Here is a 19,607-nt window from a genome sequence, read left to right on the forward strand (position 1 = left end):
TGTGGGCACTGATTACACAAGAGCCACAAAACGGATTTCATCAACCAAGGTATAATTTTAAGCAGTATAACGGCGCCAACCTGACACTGTCTGTAGATTACGTAGCAAAATCCTGCTGACAGGTTCACTTTAAGCAAATTTGTGGAAAAGGGAGTGCTATGAATGAGTGCTTCCTGGTTAGATCTTTCTCTGTGTAACATAGGAATTAATATGTCACACAACTAAGTAGGCAAATCACAGGAAATTCCTTTAAGTATTCATGCTTTAATTTTGAGTTTCTGACCGGCTAGTCACATTTTGACAATGAACTGGTCACGGGAGGTCCAGCATCTGGATACCACAGTAGACTGCTGTTACTGTCATACGAACCTAATGCAGCAAACTTTTTTCCAAAATACAGGGTAGTCTTTGAACTAAATTAGCAACGACTTTCCTCCTTTGCACGTGCCATAATAGAGTCTATGGATAGAGGATGTCTTGATAGCGCAAAGCCTTTAAAGGGAATCTGTCAGTTTGTTTTTGCTATTTAATCTGAGAGCAGCATAATATAGGGCGAGAGAGCCTGATTCCAGGGGATGTATCACTTACTAACTGTGTACTGTGTGCTGTAGTTTCAATACAATACAATTTTATCAGCAGGAGATTAGGACTAGGTCTCACATGCATGCCAGATCGGCTAATCTGTGTAACCCCACCCCTACCAAGAAAGAAAAATGTTGTGAAGAAGAAACAGAGAGTGGTGGTCATGGGGGATTCCCTGTTGAGAGGAACAGAGGCCGAAATCTGCAGACCGGATATAACTTCAAGAGAAATGTGCTGTCTTCCAGGTGCAAAAATTAAAGATGTGTCTGACAGGATATCAGGACTCTTCATACCTACAGATGACTACCTATTCCTGCTACTACATGTGGGGACAAATGACACCGCAAGAAACGACCTGGAAACCATCTGCAGAGACTTTGAAAACCTAGGCAAGAAAGTGAAAGAACTGGGAGCACAGGTGGTCTTCTCTTCCATCCTCCCAGTGGATGGCCATGGAACAAGGAGGTGGAATAAGATTCTGCAGGTGAACAACTGGCTACGTCGATGGTGCAATCACGGAGTGAATTACCTATACGATGGACTACTTGCTAGAGATGGGGTGCACCTTACGAAGACTGGAAAACATGTATTTGGAAGTCGTCTTGCTACACTTGAAGGAGAGCTTTAAACTAGAACAACATGGGAAGGGAAGCAAAAGACCAGAAAAAGCCATACACCTGACAAATGCTATTGAGAACTCTGCTATTAGAAGTGGGAGGAAAGAACAAAGATAAAAGAATCTAATTAATAAAAATATTGGCGAAAGAGAAACCAATCACAAACTAAAATGTTTCTATACTAATGCACAAAGCATGGGCAATAAACAAGGAGAACTGTAACTACTAACACAGGAAAATAAATATGATGTCATTGAAGTTACTGAAACTTGGTGGGCCAATACACATGATTGGAATACAAGACTAGAAGGATACAACTTATTTGCAAGAAACAGACTTGATAAACGAGGAGGAGGTGTCGCATTGCATATTAGAAACGCGTATATCTGCACAGAGATTGAAGCTTCAGAGACTGGGAGTTCTGAGGAAACTGTTTGGGTAAGAATACAAGGACAGAACAATGGAAAGGACACCATTGTAGGCATTTACTACAGGCCGCCTGTGCAAGCCGAAGATATGGATGAACTCTTTATGCATCAAATGGCCAAGTTCTCCAAAAAATATGACATAGTTGTCATGGGAGATTTCAACTATCCAGACATTTGTTGGGAATCTCTCTCAGGCAAAACTAACAGGTCAAGGAAATTCTTATCCTCTCTTGCTGACAACTTTATCTTCCAAAAGGTAGGGGAGAAAACAAGGGGATCTGCTACCTTGGATCTAATCCTTATAAACAGGGAGGAAATGGTTGAGGAGGTAAAAGTGGCTGGGACCCTATGAGGTAGCGACCATGCTATTTTAGAATTTTGGATAACTAGAGGAGGAAGACCTGTGAAGACTCAGACGTCAAGGTTAGATTTCAGAAAGGCAGATTTTAAGGGATTCAGAAAGAGAATTGGAGGGATCCAATGGCTGGATATCCTTAAAGACAAAAATGTCCAGGAAGGATGGGGAATCTTGAAAAATTAAATTCTCAAAGCACAATTGTTAACAATTCTGAAAAGAGGGAAGAATAGGAAGCATTTAAGGAAACCAGGATGGATGAACACAGAACTTAAGCACATGCTAAAAAGGAAGAAAAAAATGTTTATAAAATGGAAAGAGGGAGGCATATCTAAAGAAGAATATAATGCTGTCTGCAGAACCTGCAGGGCACAAATCAGATTATCTAAAGCTGACAATGAATTGAGGCTTGCAAGAGATGTCAAAAGCAATAATAAAGGATTTTGGGGATATGTCAAAAGTAATAGAAAAGTCAAAGATGCTATAGGATTTTTACAGGATGAAAATGATGAAATGGTAAGACAGGATGTTGAGAAGGCCGAACTTTTAAATTCCTATTTTGCATCGGTTTTCTCTTAGAAAGGAAATGTAACATCAACTGTTCTTCACTGTCCTATTAAGGGAATAGAAGAATCCAGGATATCTTTAAACAGAAAGATAGTGAGGAAACACTTAGCTAACCTAAATTAATTCAAGTCTCCAGGTCCAGATGAATTACACCCCAGAGTACTAAAGGAGATAGCAGAAGAAATTTTTGAACCCCTCTCCATAATCTTTGAAATTTCTTGTAGAACAGGAGAAGTCCCAGAAGACTGGAGAAGAGCAAATGTTGTTCCTATCTTCAAAAAGGGGAAGAAGGTGGACCCAGGCAACTATAGGCCAGTGAGTCTGACTTCTATACCAGGAAAGATCTTTGAACAAATTATTAAACAACATGTATGTCAGTACCTGGATAACAATGAAGTGATTAAACAGAGTCAGCATGGGTTTGTAACTAATAAGTCATGTCAGACTAACTTAATTTCCTTCTATGATGGAATCACTGATTGGGTGGATCAAGGAAATGCTGTATAGTATATCTTGACTTCAGCAAAGCATTTGACAAAGTATCTCATACAATCCTTATTTAAAAAATGACTAAGTATGGAATGGACAAGGCAACTGTAAGGTGGATTCATAACTGGATTAGTGACCCAAAGAGTGGTCGTAAATGGCTGCACATCCAGTTGGAAGAATGTCTCAAGTGGGGTTCAACATCTTTATCAACGATTTAGATAAAGGAATTGAGGGTAAACTGATTAAATTTGCTGATGACACAAAGCTAGGAGGGATAGCTAATACTAGAGAAGAGAGAGAGAGGATTCAAAAAGATATAAATAAACTGGAGCAGTGGGCAGCAACTAACAGAATGTTTTTTAACAGGGAAAAATGCAAAGTACTACATCTGGGCAATAAAAATGAAAAAAGCATATACAGAATGGGAGGAATAGGGCTAAGCAACAGCACATGTGAAAAAGAATTGGGTATACTAATAGATCACAGACTGAATATGAATCAACAGTGTGATGCAGCAGCAAAAAAAGCAAATGCAATTCTAGGATGTATTAACAGAAGCATACAGTCTAGATCGCGTGAAGTCATTATCTCCCTCTACTACTCTTTGGTCAGACCTCATCTGGAATATTGTGTCCAGTTTTGGGCACCACATTTTAAAAAAGACATCAACAAACTGGAGCAAGTTCAGAAAAGAGCGACCAGAATGGTGACCGGTCTGCAAACCCTGTCTTATGAGGAAAGGTTGCAGGATTTGGGAATGTTTAGTTTGCAAAAGAGAAGACTGAGAGGAGACTTAATAGCTGTCTACAAATATCTAAAGGGCTGTCACATTGTAGAAGGATCATCTTTATTCTCATTTGCACAAGGAAAGACTAGAAGCAATGGGATGAAACTGAATGGGAGGAGACACAGATTAGATATTAGAAAAAACTTTTTGACAGTTAGAGTGATCAATGAGTGGAACAGGCTGCCACGAGAAGTGGTGAGTTCTCCTTCAATGGAAGTCTTCAAACAGAGGCTGGACAGACATCTGACTGGGATGATTTAGCGAATCCTGCTTTGAGCAGGGGGTTGGACCAGATGGCCCAGGAGGTCCCTTTCAACTCTATGATTCTATAATTCTACCAATGATTGACAGTTTGCTCTCACTGCACAGTGTACACAAGAAGTTGCCAATGAGGGGGTTTGGGAGGGTTAAAGAGAGCTCAGCATTTGAGCACTGCTACATCTACAACAGAGAAAACAGGGATTCTATCAAAACTGCACCAAGCAATACAATAAGTGATACATCCCTGGAATCGGGTTCTTAGCCACTACTTTATGCTGCTCTCAGGTTACATAGCAAAAACTTGCTGACAGATTCCCTTTAAGACATAACAATATTACCTACTTGAGTGGAGCAAAGACAATTTAAGGGCATATATTTACTGTAGATTTTTTTGATATTTGGGGAAATGCTCTTTAAAGAAAATATGGACATTAACATGTAACAGAAGGTACCGTACACTAATTATATTTTATACTTATCTAGGTTGGAAAAGTAAGAAAAAGTACAGCCAGAAAGAGAGAGTACCATGTCCTGTTCATGGTGATCACCACTGTGATCTGCTACCTTATTTGCTGGCTGCCTTATGGAGTGGTTGCTTTGCTTGCAACATTTGGAAGGCCTGGAATTGTCACTCCAGTTGCAAGTGTTATACCTTCAATTTTGGCCAAAAGCAGTACTGTATGCAATCCACTGATCTACATATTTATGAACAAGCAGGTAAGATGTCATTGCATTTATGCTTCACTGTGCTTTATATTGAATTGTAATTTTCTCCCAGAATTATTTAAGCCATAGTATAATAAACTGGGAAGGAACCATAAGTAAAGACACATTATAGGCCATGTTCATGTTTGTATTTGCTGCAGATTTGTAGTAAGGATTCTGAACCGCAAATCTTCAACAAATGACAATAGAATATATGTAAATACAGTCACATTACACGCATAAACAGATCTTTAGAAAAAGTATTTCTAAACTCCGTTTATGATACGTCAATGCGTCTTTTGACTAGTCCATAGGGCGATGATGCCAGCGCTTGTAAGTCATGATATCATGCCCGCAGCGTGATAACATGCTACGTTAGCTGACCAGTCTGAGGACACTAACGCCCTATCGACTAGTCAGAGGCCTCATTTACATATCATTAACAGAATTTAGAAATACTTTTTCTAAATATCTGTTTATGTGTGTAATGTAATAAAGGGATTGCTAGGCAGGGTGTTTAGATATGTAGACACAACTGCTGGTGGTTCTGGGGGCAAGGGGGACCTGACAGGTTCCCTTTAGCCTGCAGTTATGGAGCTCATCTGCAGGTTAATAGTGTTGTGAACCTGCCTGGTGTAGCACTTAGGCCCCACTGCCGGGAGGAAATGAGCTTTATTCTTCCCGACAGCATTGCGGTTTAGTCACGGGATCCATCACTAATGCTGATCTGCTGTCAGTCAGTGCTGGGGGCACGGTAACATCCACCGCTCACTATACGCATAGCAGTAACTGAACCCGTACTGGTTTCTTACTCCTTTATTAGGCTGCGTCCATCCCTTGCAGCCATGCTGTGATTTTTTTTACTGCTCCAACAATTTTCTAAACTGCAAACTGTTGTGATCCTAGTGTGACTACAGCAAAAAAATCGCAATGTGGAGTGCAGCCTTAGACTCTTGAGAGTAAAAAAAAAAAGTTTGTGAAGGAGGAAGAAATTGGTGTTAGAATATTTTTGTCTTTAAGCATTTTTTTACTTATATATTTTTATTTTTTTATTTTTTCACTTTGTATTTAAGGAGATGACTTGATTGCCGAATTATGTCACATCAGCACTATTATTGTGTCGGAACAATTTATAGCCGATTCCAATACCACAAAAAAAAGTTGTGGAATTGTGAAAATCACATGATCAATGGACATGTTAATGATATGCAAATGATTTTATATTGGAAACAAAATTTTGAAAACATATCAATTTATTCTGTATTGAGTACAGAAATGCCAATTGCCAAGCACTTGCACACCTTTGCATGCTATCAATGAGGTTACTAATGGTTGTCTGAATGTTCTGCCATAATGAATGCACTTGGGCACACAAATCATGGCAGTTCTTTTTGCAATTGCCGTTCAATGGGAAACAAGTACAGAGACACAGCAGGCAATTGTAGCACTTTCAGGCCACACTGGCTACTCCCAATAGCACTAGCGACATGAGGCCTGATATCACATTGGGCACGTTCACTTTCCATTCTGAAGGCCTCTTCATGACATACAATGTCGTACAAACGTCATTGGTGATTTGTGTAAACATTTTTTGATACCTTAGCCTTGGTATGTGATGTCTAATTTTACTTGCAGTACCAAATGGAAAAGTACATGTAATTTATTCAATTTGACAACACCACATTGGCAATGCCATAAAGAGGTCTTCCAAGGAAACTTCACATCAGTCCTACTCCTGGGATTAATATGTGGCATGGTATAATGTACGATAGCCTAACCCTTCTAGTTTTCATTCCAGATACACTTTTGGCTCGATGTTACATTGATTTGGTTGTGGAACCAGTGGTACTGCCATTTTACTAAATTCTCCCAGGAGATGCTTTTCAGAACAACGCCATTGGACAGGAAAAAAGTTCAACATGACAACATAAGGCCACAAGTTCTCGTGCTACTGTGAGCAGCCTGCATGGCCTAATCATGCTGCCATGGTCTATAGCGTCTCCAAACTTGTCTCCCATTGAGCATATCAGAGACATCATTAGTCGGCAATTGCAAAGTGAGCTGTCAGCACTAAAGCTTGATAATTTGTGGGCAAGTGCATTCATCGTGGCAGGACATTCCCCAGATAACCATTAATAACCTCAATTATAGTACAAGTATTTGTATGAGATGTTCATATATATTGAGATGTTTTTAAGATGTTTCCATATTTTAATCATTTGTGTCACACCACAGTAGCTAGATATCCCGGGGCTAGTGGTTTCTTTCCGATCCCTAAAGCTAGGGGCGCCCTAGCAGTAACCCTGCCCCCCGGAGTACTTCTGATGATGAACACGTCTGGGCAATGTGCCTTACTGAGTCCCTGAATCAGCCCCTGTCTGTCTCCTCCCCCACAAAGGAAAGTGGGGAGTTGTGTACATGAAGACAGAGATAAATATAAATACCAATCATACAAATATGCACTCAGATAACTGAAGGGAACACTGGGAAGAGAAAAAAACTAAATAAAAGAGGTTGAGGGTATGCACACAGAAAAATCGCCACACAACAGTCTCTTGAAAAACACTCTAAAATGCCTCCTCAAACAACCAACACCTCCAGCTCTTAAACCAAGCAGTATAGAACTAACTCTGGCAATGCCTGTTTGCCAGAGTTGAGTATATATAGCAGAGAGGAGTAGCAAACACTGAACAGCTGAAATCATCAAAGCAGAAAGGTCTCCAGGAGCTCTCAGCAGAACAAATTAACCCTGTACGGCTAGCAGAAACCTGCACTGCTTAATATGAAGATGAAGTGCTTCCAAACAATACATGAGTACCAGAAATCAGACAGCAGGCCTTCTGGCTCCTCTCTATCGCAGTACACCTATGACAATTTGCATATCATTAGCATGTCTATCGATCATGTGATTTCCATAATTTCACAATTTTTCCTTCTTGGTGTTGCAATTTAATTTTTGGGGAGTTTATTTTTGCTGCAGCACATCCTAAATACAAGTAGGCTCCTAAGTCTCAGGTGAATGTATGTCTTCTGTATACAGTATTGTCCAACCCAGGCATTCTTTTCTTTCCTTGGCACTTAGACATACAATAATAAACTGACCCAACTCAGAGCTCAATAAAAAAAATCAAACTGTTTATTTACAAGAAATATTCTATACATTGTGCATACATAAAAATGTACAAAACCAAAATAGAAAAAGAGTTCAAATGTGTACAAACATTGTTCAAAAATGATGTTCCTTGAAAACATTTTACAGTTTATCAGATGGACATTAAGCCAGAGAGTAAAAAAAAAAAAAGAACTTACCAAAAGACCATCAAAGCTATAAAAAAATCAGTCTGATTCCTAATTGAAAACACTAAGAATACAAAAAGATCAGGTAAAATTTATGAGTGATCCTGCAGCTCAGGCTGAAGGAATACAATAAATTTATTTGATGAGGATTTTGTAATAATCCATTCCATCATGTGGCAAGAAGTAGTACAGAGAAACACAGCAATTCTCGACCAGCCACCCAAGTGTATCGACAATCTCTGGAGCGCTAGACCAGCAAGATTACTGTACAAGAAAACAATCGAAATCTCCTGTGATCCTGCTTCAGTGGAGAATGTACGGTCTCCTTGGGGTGTTCTTAATATCACATGTCACCTTTCCATAATGGATACTTGTCATATGATCAATGAATAGACCGGTACTTAGGATTATCAGGTATAAGTGCAAGGAATCACCCACTTCACAACTATTCACATAGTTAACCTATATCAGCGCTTGGCAAATCCCAGGTAAAGTGCAACCCGAAGAATGGCGATGAGCAATAGTATACATTTTGTGGGTGCACAGTGTACTGCTGCCAGCATTTTGCGGGTGAGGCAGATGTAATACTTAGAATTCAACTCTACTGTACAATATCTTAGCACCAAATAAGTGCCACATATATTAATACCTCAGTATAAAGCTGTGCCCATGTGGTCACTTGGGTCAAGTAGTAACTTACACTGAACGACGTCTTAACAATTCCCTAGATCATATTTGTCATTACTACCCCTCACCCTTTAAATCTCCTAAGTCCTTGGAACATAAATACAGTAAAGAGAAGTCTCAAATACTGAAGTCTCCCATTCCACATACTATACTTCTTCCTATCTATCACACTATATGCTAACATGCGATCTTTGTAAAGCAACAGTCTATTCACTATGCGTTTAGACCAAGTTCCCTGCAACCTAGCTGATTTAACAGTTAGTTCAGAAGGGCGTGCGTGAGTTTTAGCAGCAGAACAAGACAGACACATTGATACAGATGTCTAACAGCGTACAAAGAAGCGAAGAGAAAAAAAACAAAATCACATTTCTAGTTCATTCATGTGCAAAATAACGTATCAGAAGGAGGAGCGGACAAAAAAGCCGCCCCTTTGTGTATGGACACATCTCATTGGCTTTCCATGAGCCTATCTTTTTATTAACGCTATGGTTACATATTTTAGTGGTATTTTTCTGACTACCAAAACCATAATATACAGTATGAAAGAGTCTTCCATCCAATTACTGGCTCACATGTAAGTTTCTAAACAAGCATTTTCTGCCTCCTACATGCCCTATTTATATGGACGGCCCAAGAGACAAATACCTTATTAACATTTCATGTAATATTTCTCTCGGGGACAATGTGTTAGAATGTATTTCATATTTGTAACGATACAGTACATAATTTGTAATGAGAGTGTGTCCTTCCGACCCTCTTTAGTGACATGAAATAAACCTACTGCTTTGAATGGCCACATAGTCGTTTCAATCGATAGCTCAGCTCTAGCACATCAAGGTCACACATTCAGGAAAATGTGTGGATGTATTTATAAATCCACATGGAAGCTTAATGACATAGTAACAATATGGCACATCATGGATAGATGGGAGCAGCTTCTCCAGGTCCACATTAGAATATTGATTCCCCTTCTAACTAGCGCACAATTACCACTTTCTCCATAGCTGAGTTCATCTTGCTCTGAAGGAGTAGTAATACTCATCGGCTAAACAGATTCCTATTCCCACCAACCAATAAGTTTCCGTTTAAAGACCAATTCCCTTCCATGGTCAAGCAATATCTGTTTTCAAGTATCGTTGATCTAACAACAGTAGCAAATTATTGCACATCATTTCCAAAGGCAATCAATGCATTCTTATGTAATGTGTTCATTTATGGGACAATGCAGCGTACTGAAGCCTGGCAGAGTGACTTTTCCTTTTCGGAGAAGATTGTCTTCCGTCCCTTGGTTAATTCTTTGTATGAGCATTTTCTCATAGAGGAGTGGATGGTAAGCACCCAATGTACATGCCGCGTCATAATATTGCTCGTGGTAGTGGCACAGATCGGTCTGTCGGTAGGAAGGGATATATTCATACACATCCACGTTCCCACACAGGGACATCATAATGAGAATGCCTAGCGAATATAAGCACAGGAAAAGCATATAAGAAACAGAGGTTTAATATAGACAGAAATATGTGAATTTTCATCTTATTTTCCATCAAGTTTCTTTCAGCCTATTACACGTGCAAGATATAGATACATTTTTTTAAGCAAATGTGTTTTTCAAGTTGGAAAAAAAGAATCTTCTAGTCAGCCTCTTGCCCGTTTTATAGAATCAGAGTGTGGTTATTATTTATGACTATTTTTTAAATTATATAAGAAACTATCAAAGTGCTATTGGTTTTTGGGGTCCCCATCTATCCCAAGAATGAAGGCCTAAGTCTCTCTCATTTGCCTCAATAGAAAATAATCTAGAGAATGGTGACCATTATTCTTGGGATCACTTGGGTCCCAGTGGTCAGACTCCCATTGACCACATTGTTATAATACATTTAAAGGGAGTCTTTAAGCAGTTTTGCCATGTACAGTTGTGGCCAAAAGTATTGACACCCCTGCAATTTTGTCAGATAATACTCAGTTTCTTCCTGAAAATGACTGCAAACACAAATTCTTTGTTATTATTATCTTCATTTAATTTGTCTTAAATGAAAAAAAACAAAAAGAATTGTCCTAAAGCCAAATTGGATATAAGTCCACACCAAACATAAAATAGAGGGTGGACAAAAGTATTGGCACTGTTCGAAAAATCATGTGATGCTTCTCTAATTTGTGTAATTAACAGCACCTGTAACTTACCTGTGGCACCTAACAGGTGTTGGCAATAACTAAATCACACTTGCAGCCAGTTGACATGGATTAAAGTTGACTCAACCTCTGTCCTGTGTTCTTGTGTGTACCACATTGAGCATGGAGAAAAGAAAGAAGACCAAAGAACTGTCTGAGGACTTGAGAAACCAAATTGTGAGGAAGCATGAGCAATCTCAAGGCTACAAGTCCATCTCCAAACACCTGAATGTTCCTGTGTCTACCGTGCGTAGTGTCATCAAGAAGTTTAAAGCCCATGGCACTGTGGCTAACCTCCCTAGATGTGGACGGAAAAGAAAAATTGACAAGAGATTTCAACGCAAGATTGTGCGGATGTTGGATAAAGAACCTCGACTAACACCCAAACAAGTTCAAGCTGCCCTGCAGTCCCAGGGTACAACAGTGTCAACCCGTACTATCCGTCGGCGTCTGAATGAAAAGGGACTGTATGGTAGGAGACCCAGGAAGACCCCACTTCTTACCCCGAGACATAAAAAAGCCAGGCTGGAGTTTGCCAAAACTTACCTGAAAAAGCCTAAAACGTTTTGGAAGAATGTTCTCTGGTCAGATGAGACAAAAGTAGAGCTTTTTGGGCAAAGGCATCAACATAGAGTTTACAGGAGAAAAAAAGAGGCATTCAAAGAAAAAAACACGGTCCCTACAGTCAAACATGGCGGAGGTTCCCTGATGTTTTGGGGTTGCTTTGCTGCCTCTGGCACTGGACTGCTTGACCGTGTGCTTGGCATTATGAAGTCTGAAGACTACCAACAAATTTTGCAGCATAATGTAGGGTCCAGTGTGAGAAAGCTGGGTCTCCCTCAGAGGTCATGGGTCTTCCAGCAGGACAATGACCCAAAACACACTTAAAAAAGCACTAGAAAATGGTTTGAGAGAAAGCACTGGAGACTTCCAAAGGTGGCCAGCAATGAGTCCAGACCTGAATCCCATAGAACACCTGTGGAGAGATCTACAAATGGCAGTTTGGAGAAAGCACCCTTCTAATATCAGGGACCTGGAGCAGTTTGCCAAAGAAGAATGGTCTAAAATTCCAGCAGAGCATTGTAAGAAACTCATTGATGGTTACCGGAAGCGGTTGGTCGCAGTTATTTTGGCTAAAGGTTGTGCAACCAAGTATTAGGCTGTGGGTGCCAATACTTTTGTCTGGCCCATTTTTGGAGTTTTGTGTGAAATGATCAATCTTTTGCTTCATTCTCTTTTGTGTTTTTTCATTTAAGACAAATTAAATGAAGATAATAATACCAAAGAATTTGTGATTGCAATCACTTTCAGGAAGAAACTGAGTATTATCTGTCACAATTGCAGAGGTGTCAATACTTTTGGCCACAACTGTAATTTGAGAGCAGTGTGATGTAGGGGCAGAGTGCCTGATATCAGTGATTTATCACTTAATGAACTGCTTGGTGCAGTTGTGACAGAATCCGTTTTCTCTGCTGTAGATGTAGCAGTGGTCAAAACGTTGAGCTGCATATAACTTTTAACACACCCCTGATTGGCAGCTTCTTGCGTACAGTCTACATTGTAAGCAAACTGTCAATCAGTGGTGGGGATGGAATTACACAGATTGGCTATACTTCTTTGCATGCAACGTCCATTTCTGCAGAGATAATCTCCTACTGATAAAACACTGATTGTATTGAAACTACAACAATCTGCTGAGAAAGTGACACATCCCACAAATTAGACTCTCTACCCAGTCTTTATGCTGCTTTTGGGTTAAATCGCAATATTCCCTTTAATTGACATGACAGTATATGAGATACTAAAATAGTCAATGATTTTTACGAAACAGCAACCTTCAGTGGGTACGGAAAGTATTCAGACCCCTTTAAATTTTTGACTCTTTGTTTCATTGCAGCCATTTGGTAAATTCAAAAAAATTTCATTTTTTTCTCAATAATGTACACTCTGCAAATGTATTAAAAAAAGAAAAACTGAAATATCACATGGGCATAAGTACTCAGACACTCATATTTAAGTCACATGCTGTCCCTTTCCTTGTGATCCTCCTTGAGGATCACTCCTTCATTGGAGTCCAGCTATGTTTAATTAAACTGATAAGACTTGATTTGTAAAGGCACACACCTGTCTATATAAGACCTCACAGCTCACAGTGCATGTCAGACCAAATGAGAATCATGAGGTCAAAGGAACTGGCCAAGGAGCTCAGACAGAATTGTGGCAATGCACAGATCTGGCCAAGGTTACAAAAGAATTTCTGCCGTACTTAAGGTTTCTAAGAGCACAGTGGCCTCCATAATCCTTAAATGGAAGAAGTTTGGGACCACCAGAAGTCTTTCTACACCAGTCCGTCCAGCCAAACTGGGCAAGCGTGGGAGAAGAGCCTTGGTGAGAGTGAGGTAAAGAAGAACTCCAAGATCACTGTGGCTGAGCTCCACAGATGCAGTAGGGAGATGGGAGAAAGTTCCACAAAGTCCACTATCACTGCAGCCCTCCACCAGTCAGGCCTTTATGGCAGAGTGGCACGACGGAAGCCTCTCCTCAGTGCAAGACATATGAAAGCCTTCATAGAGTTTGCTAAAAAAAAAACCATGAAGGACACCCAGACTATGAAAAATAAGATTCTCTGGTCTGATAAGATGAAGATAGAACTTTTTCTAAGCGGTATGTGTGGAGAAAACCATGCACTGCTCATCCCCTGCCCAATATAATCCTAACAGTGAAACATGGTGGTGGCAGCATCATGCTATGGGGGTGTTTTTCAGCTGCAGGGACAGGACGACTGGTTGCAATTGAAGGAAACATGAATGCGGCCAAGTACAGAGATATCCTGGATGAAAACCTCTTCCAGAGTGCTCTGGAACTCAGACTTGGCCAAAGGTTCACCTTCCAACAAGACAATGACCCTAAGCACACAGCTAAAATAACAAAGGAGTGGCTTCAGAACAACTCTGTGACCATTCTTGACTGGCCCAGCCAGTGCCCTGACCTAAACCCAATTGAGCATGTCTAAAGAGACATGAAAATAGCTGTCCACCAATGTTCACCATTCAGACTGACGGAACTGGAAAGGATCTGCAAGGAAGAATGGCATAGGATCCCCAAATCCAAGTGTGAAAACTTGTTACATTGTTCCCAAGAAGTCTCATAGCTGTACTAGCTCAAAAGGGTGCTTCTACTCAATACTGAGCAAAGGGTCTGAATTAAGCAGGACACCCAGCTGCAAGAAAGGATGACACATAATTCCTATAGTAATAGGCACAGGATGCCCAAGCAAGGGTATATACAACCGATCAGCGAGGCTAAGGCAATTCCAACCGGGGACCGCATGCTAGTACTTATTCCTACAGTTGAGAGCAAATACTTGGCAAAGTGGCAAGGCCCATATGATAGTGGAAAAACTTGGGTGCGTGAATTACAAGGTATACCAGCCCGGTCGCAGGAAGCCGCACCAGGTATACCAAGTGAACCTACTCAAACCTTGGTGGGACCGTGAACCGCTGGAAACTCCTTGCCTGTGGGGCCTGTCCCGAAGCCAAGATCGAGGAGGTTGTGATTGCTGAAATGCTAACATTGGCCCAGAAGCAACAATGTCAAGAATTGCTGCAGCAGAAGCGTGACCTGTTCTCGGACTTGCCAGGGCGCACCTAGGTTGTGGAACACGACGTGCTAACAGAGCCGCGATTAAGGGTAAACCTTAATCCCTACAGAATCCCGAAGCAAGCCGGGAGATAATCTCCAAGGAGGTGAAGAGAATACTTGACCTCCGGGTGATAGAGGAATCAAGAAGAGGCTGGTCAGTTCTCATCGTCCTAGTACTGAATCCCAATGGCAAGTGGCGGTTTTGTAACAACTACTTCAAGCTCAAGGAGGTGTCCCGCTTTGACGCGTACCTGATGCCCCGTGTGGATGAACTCATTGAGCAACTGGGATCCACAAGGTACATCACAACCCTCGACCTGACAAAGGGGTACTGGCAGATTACGATGTCCCAGAGCACCAAGGAGAAGACTGCCTTCTCGACGCCAGATGGGTGTTTTCAGTACACCAGGATGCCCGTCGGACTGCAGGGGGCCCCAGCTACCTTCCAGAGGGTGATGCCGCAGCCTACTTGGCTGATATGGTCATCTTTAGCCCTGACTGGAGTTCGCACCTGACCAAGGTACAGGCGATACTCGATGCACTGAGAAAAGCGAGATTCAACATAGTTCCCACAGGGAAGGAAGAGGTCAGGTACTTAGGCTACAATCATCGGGAGAGGCGAAATAAAGCCCCAGTTGAATAAAATAGAGGCAAATCAGGAGTGGCTGCAACTGCTCTCTAAAAGCAAGTGAGGGCATTTCTTGGGATTGAGGGGTATTACCGGCTTTTTATCACGAACTTTGTGATAATTGCAGCACCACTAGCAGATCTCCTTGTGGGCGCCAAGTCGATGATGGTGAAATGGACTCCTGATACAGAGATGGTGTTTCAAAAACTCAATCGGGCTCTGTGAAAGCATCAGGTTCTGACAGCACCAGACTTTAACAAAGAATTTGTGGTCCAGGCCAATGCTTCAGAAGTTGGGCTGGGAGCCATGCTGTCACAGGAAATAAATGTAGAAGAGCATCCCATCCTATACCTGAGCCGGAAACTCTCTTGTTGTGAGAAGAATTACGCCATAGTTGAGAAGGAGTGTTTAGCTGTAAAATGGGCCACAGACACACTGAAGTACTACCTGCTATGCTGTAGGTTTAAATTAGTGTCGGAGCATGCCCCTCTGAGATGGCTGAAAGAAAAGAAAGGTAAGAACGCCAGGGTGACTAGGTGGAAACCATCTGCAGAGACTTTGAAAACTTAGGTAAGAAAGTGAAAGAAATGGGAACGAAGGTGGTCTTCTCTTCCATCCTTCCAGTGGATGGCCATGGAACAAGGATGTGGAATAAGATTATGTAGGTGAACAACTGGCTATGTCGATGGTGCCGTCAGCAAGGATTTGGATTTCATGATCACGGAGTGAATTATCTTTATCATGCACTACTTGCTAGAGATGGGGTGCACCTTACGAAGACTGGAAAACATGTATTTGGAAGTCGCCTTGCTACACTCACAAGGAGAGCTTTAAACAAGAACAATGTGGGAAGTGACTGCAGCTCTGGGTGTAACTTGAGTACAATACATTTGGTAAGATCTGAACAGTGACTGCAGCTCTGGCTGTAACAGGAGTATAATACATTAGGTAGGAGCAGAATGGTGACTGCAGCTCTGGGTGTAACTGGACTACAATACATTAGGTAAAAGCAGAACAGTGACTGCAGCTCTGGGAGTAACTGGAGTACAATACATTAGATAACAGCAGAACAGTGACAGCAGCTCTGGGTGTAACTGGAGTACAATACTTTAGGTAACAGCAGAAGAGAGACTGCAGCTCTGGCTGTAACTGGAGTACAATACATTAGGTAACAGCAGAACAGTGACTGCAGCTCTGGCTGTAACTGGAGTACAATACATTAGGTAACAGCAGAACAGTGACAGCAGCTCCGGGTGTAACAGAAGTATAATACACTAGATGGTGGCCCGATTCTATCGCATCGGGTATTTTAGAGTCTCTGTTAAAATAAAAAATAGTTATATACTCACCTTCCGACGGCCCACGGACTCTGTCCCTCCTCTTACCACGCGCCCGGCATCTTCCAGTTCCAGTAATGCTTAGCGAGAAGGGCTGAAGATTACGTCACTCTCACAAGAGCGCGACGTCATCAGCGGTGTTTCGCGCAAAGCATTACTGGAACCGGAAGATGCCGGGAGCGTGGAGAGGAGAGAAAGAGTCCGGGGCCGTCGGAAGGTGAGTATATAACTATTTTTTATTTTAACAGAGACTCTAGAATACCCGATGCGATAGAATCAGACCAACATCTAGTATATATATATATATATATATACAGTTGTGGCCAAAAGTATTGACACCCCTGCAATTCTGTCAGATAATACTCAGTTTCTTCCTGAAAATGATTGCAAACACAAATTCTTTGGTATTATTGTCTTCATTTAATTTGTCTTAAATGAAAAAACACAAAAAGAATTGTCCTAAAGCCAAATTGGATATAATTCCACACCAAACATAAAAAGAGGATGGACAAAAGTATTGGCACTGTTCGAAAAATCATGTGATGTTTCTCTAATTTGTGTAATTAACAGCACCTGTAACTTACCTGTGGCACCTAACAGGTGTTGGCAATAACTAAATCACACTTGCAGCCAATTGACATGGATTAAAGTTGACTCAACCTCTGTCCTGTGTCCTTGTGTGTACCACATTGAGCATGGAGAAAAGAAAGAAGACCAAAGAACTGTCTGAGAACTTGACAAACCAAATTGTGAGGAAGCATGAGCAATCTCAAGGCTACAAGTCCATCTCCAAAGACCTGAATGTTCCTGTGTCTACCGTGCGCAGTGTCATCAAGAAGTTTAAAGCCCATGGCACTGTGACTAACCTCCCTAGATGTGGACAGAAAAGAAAAATTGACAAGAGATTTCAATGCAAGATTGTGCCGATGTTGGATAAAGAACCTCGACTAACATCCAAACAAGTTTAAGCTGCCCTGCAGTCCGAGGGTACAACAGTGTCAACCCGTACTATTTGTCGGCATCTGAATGAAAAGGGACTGTATGGTAGGAGACCCAGGAAGACCCCACTTCTTACCCCGAGACATAAAAAAGCCAGGCTGAAGTTTGCCAAAACTTACCTGAAAAAGCCTAAAACGTTTTGGAAGAATGTTCTCTGGTCAGATGAGACAAAAGTAAAGCTTTTTGGGCAAAGGCATCAACATAGAGTTTACAGGAGAAAAAAAGAGGCATTCAAAGAAAAGAACACGGTCCCTACAGTCAAACATGGTGGAGGTTCCCTGATGTTTTGGGCTTGCTTTGCTGCCTCTGGCACTGGACTGCTTGACCGTGTGCATGGCATTATGAAGTCTGAAGACTACCAACAAATTTTGCAGCATAATGTAGGGCCCAGTGTGAGAAAGCTGGGTCTCCCTCAGAGGTCATGGGTCTTCCAGCAGGACAATGACCCAAAACACACTTCAAAAAGCACTAGAAATGGTTTGAGAGAAAGCACTGGAGAGTTCTAAGGTGGCCAGCAATGAGTCCAGACCTGAATCCCATAGAACACATGTGGAGAGATCTAAAAATGGCAGTCTGGAGAAGGCACTCTTCAAATATCAGGGACCTGGAGCAGTTTGCCAAAGAAGAATGGTCTAAAATTCCAGCAGAGCATTGTAAGAAACGCATTGATGGTTACCAGAAGCGGTTGGTCGCAGTTATTTTGGCTAAAGGTTGTGCAACCAAGTATTAGGCTGAGGGTGCCAATACTTTTGTCTGGCCCATTTTTGGAGCTTTGTGTGAAATGATCAATGTTTTGCTTTTTGCTTCATTCTCTTTTGTGTTTTTTCATTTAAGACAAATTAAATGAAGATAATAATACCAAAGAATTTGTGTTTGCAATCATTTTCAGGAAGAAACTGAGTATTAGCTGACAAAATTGCAGGGGTGTCAATACTTTTGGCCACAACTGTACATATATATATATATATATATATATATATATATATATATACACATATAATCTAATGCATCACGTATTGATATAGAGACAGAAACAAATGGGTACTAAAACCCCAATCCAGAGGTATTTATATGCCAAAGAATTTCAAAGGAAAATCTGTCTCAAGAAAAGGGATATCACCAAACAGGAACATTTCACAAGAACAAAACAAAAAACAAGTATAAGCCTATCAAGCATAGTACAGATTTCAGGAAATATGGTGAAACTGAGTTACAGCACTAATTAATTTACGTATAGACATTGTGAACCATATGACTCTAAATTAATTAGAGGACAACCAGTGAAGGGGTATGGAACAAGCTAAATTAAATCTCAGCATATCTTAGAATCGTAGGGATATATCAAAAAATGTATGACTGATGGAAAAAATGAGATATCTTCAACAAGGAAAAAAAGAGGGAAAAAATATGTAAAAGTACATTTCATTCATTATAATATAGAGCCTCTTACCCTCATAAAGCTCAAGAGATGCACCGTGTATTCCCTTTTGTATTCAATCAGTGGTGCGTTCCACCGAGCGCTCCACAGGGCTGCGTCCTTGCAGTCAGACACATTTCCGGGACGCCGACACAGATGCGCCAGGGCGCGCTATCTAATTTTGACACAGCACCGCTATTTAACTGGATCACTGGCACTCTGCCTTCAGCGCCCTCACTATCCACAGTGGTTCATCCGCTCTCCTCACAGGCACCGTTATCACAGATAGGCTGGGGTCACACTAACCGACGCAAAATACGGTCCGTAGTTTACAGGCGTAATACGGATGAATGACCCCTAAATATGTCATCCGTAAGCAAGGTGTGGTTGCGTATTTTGCGCATGTCTGCATCCGTATGTAATCCGTATGGCATCCGTATGCAATCTGTATGGCGAGATTTTCTCGCCGCCTTGCAAAATGGACATATAATGGAGCCCTATGACAGGGTTTCTAACAGAAACGAAATAATAGATATAGACACATAGAATGCATATATATATATGTATAGCCACAAGTCATTGAGATAAACATATATATATATATATACTGTATATATATATTTATATTTCACAGAGTTCT

At 41.1% G+C, this 19,607-nt stretch overlaps 2 protein-coding genes across 2 annotated transcripts in view; one reads left to right on the forward strand and one right to left on the reverse strand.

Moving 5' to 3' along the window:
* Positions 1-19,607, forward strand: part of LOC141101407 (parapinopsin-like) — a 428,410-nt gene that overhangs the window by 385,437 nt on the left and 23,366 nt on the right. The window contains exon 4 of the mRNA XM_073590484.1: positions 4,570-4,803. Coding sequence (XP_073446585.1) covers positions 4,570-4,803 — 234 coding nt within the window. The remainder of the gene's footprint in view (positions 1-4,569; positions 4,804-19,607) is intronic.
* The window catches only part of ST6GAL2 (ST6 beta-galactoside alpha-2,6-sialyltransferase 2), a 235,391-nt gene continuing 223,689 nt past the window's right edge, over positions 7,906-19,607 (reverse strand). Inside the window, exon 7 of the mRNA XM_073590483.1 lies at positions 7,906-10,233. Within this exon, the coding sequence (XP_073446584.1) occupies positions 9,971-10,233 (263 nt within the window). The 3' untranslated portion in view covers positions 7,906-9,970. The remainder of the gene's footprint in view (positions 10,234-19,607) is intronic.

Source organism: Dendrobates tinctorius, unplaced genomic scaffold (assembly GCF_039654945.1).
Source record: "Dendrobates tinctorius isolate UK_male_01 unplaced genomic scaffold, ASM3965494v1 ptg000117l, whole genome shotgun sequence".
Lineage (NCBI taxonomy): Eukaryota > Metazoa > Chordata > Amphibia > Anura > Dendrobatidae > Dendrobates > Dendrobates tinctorius.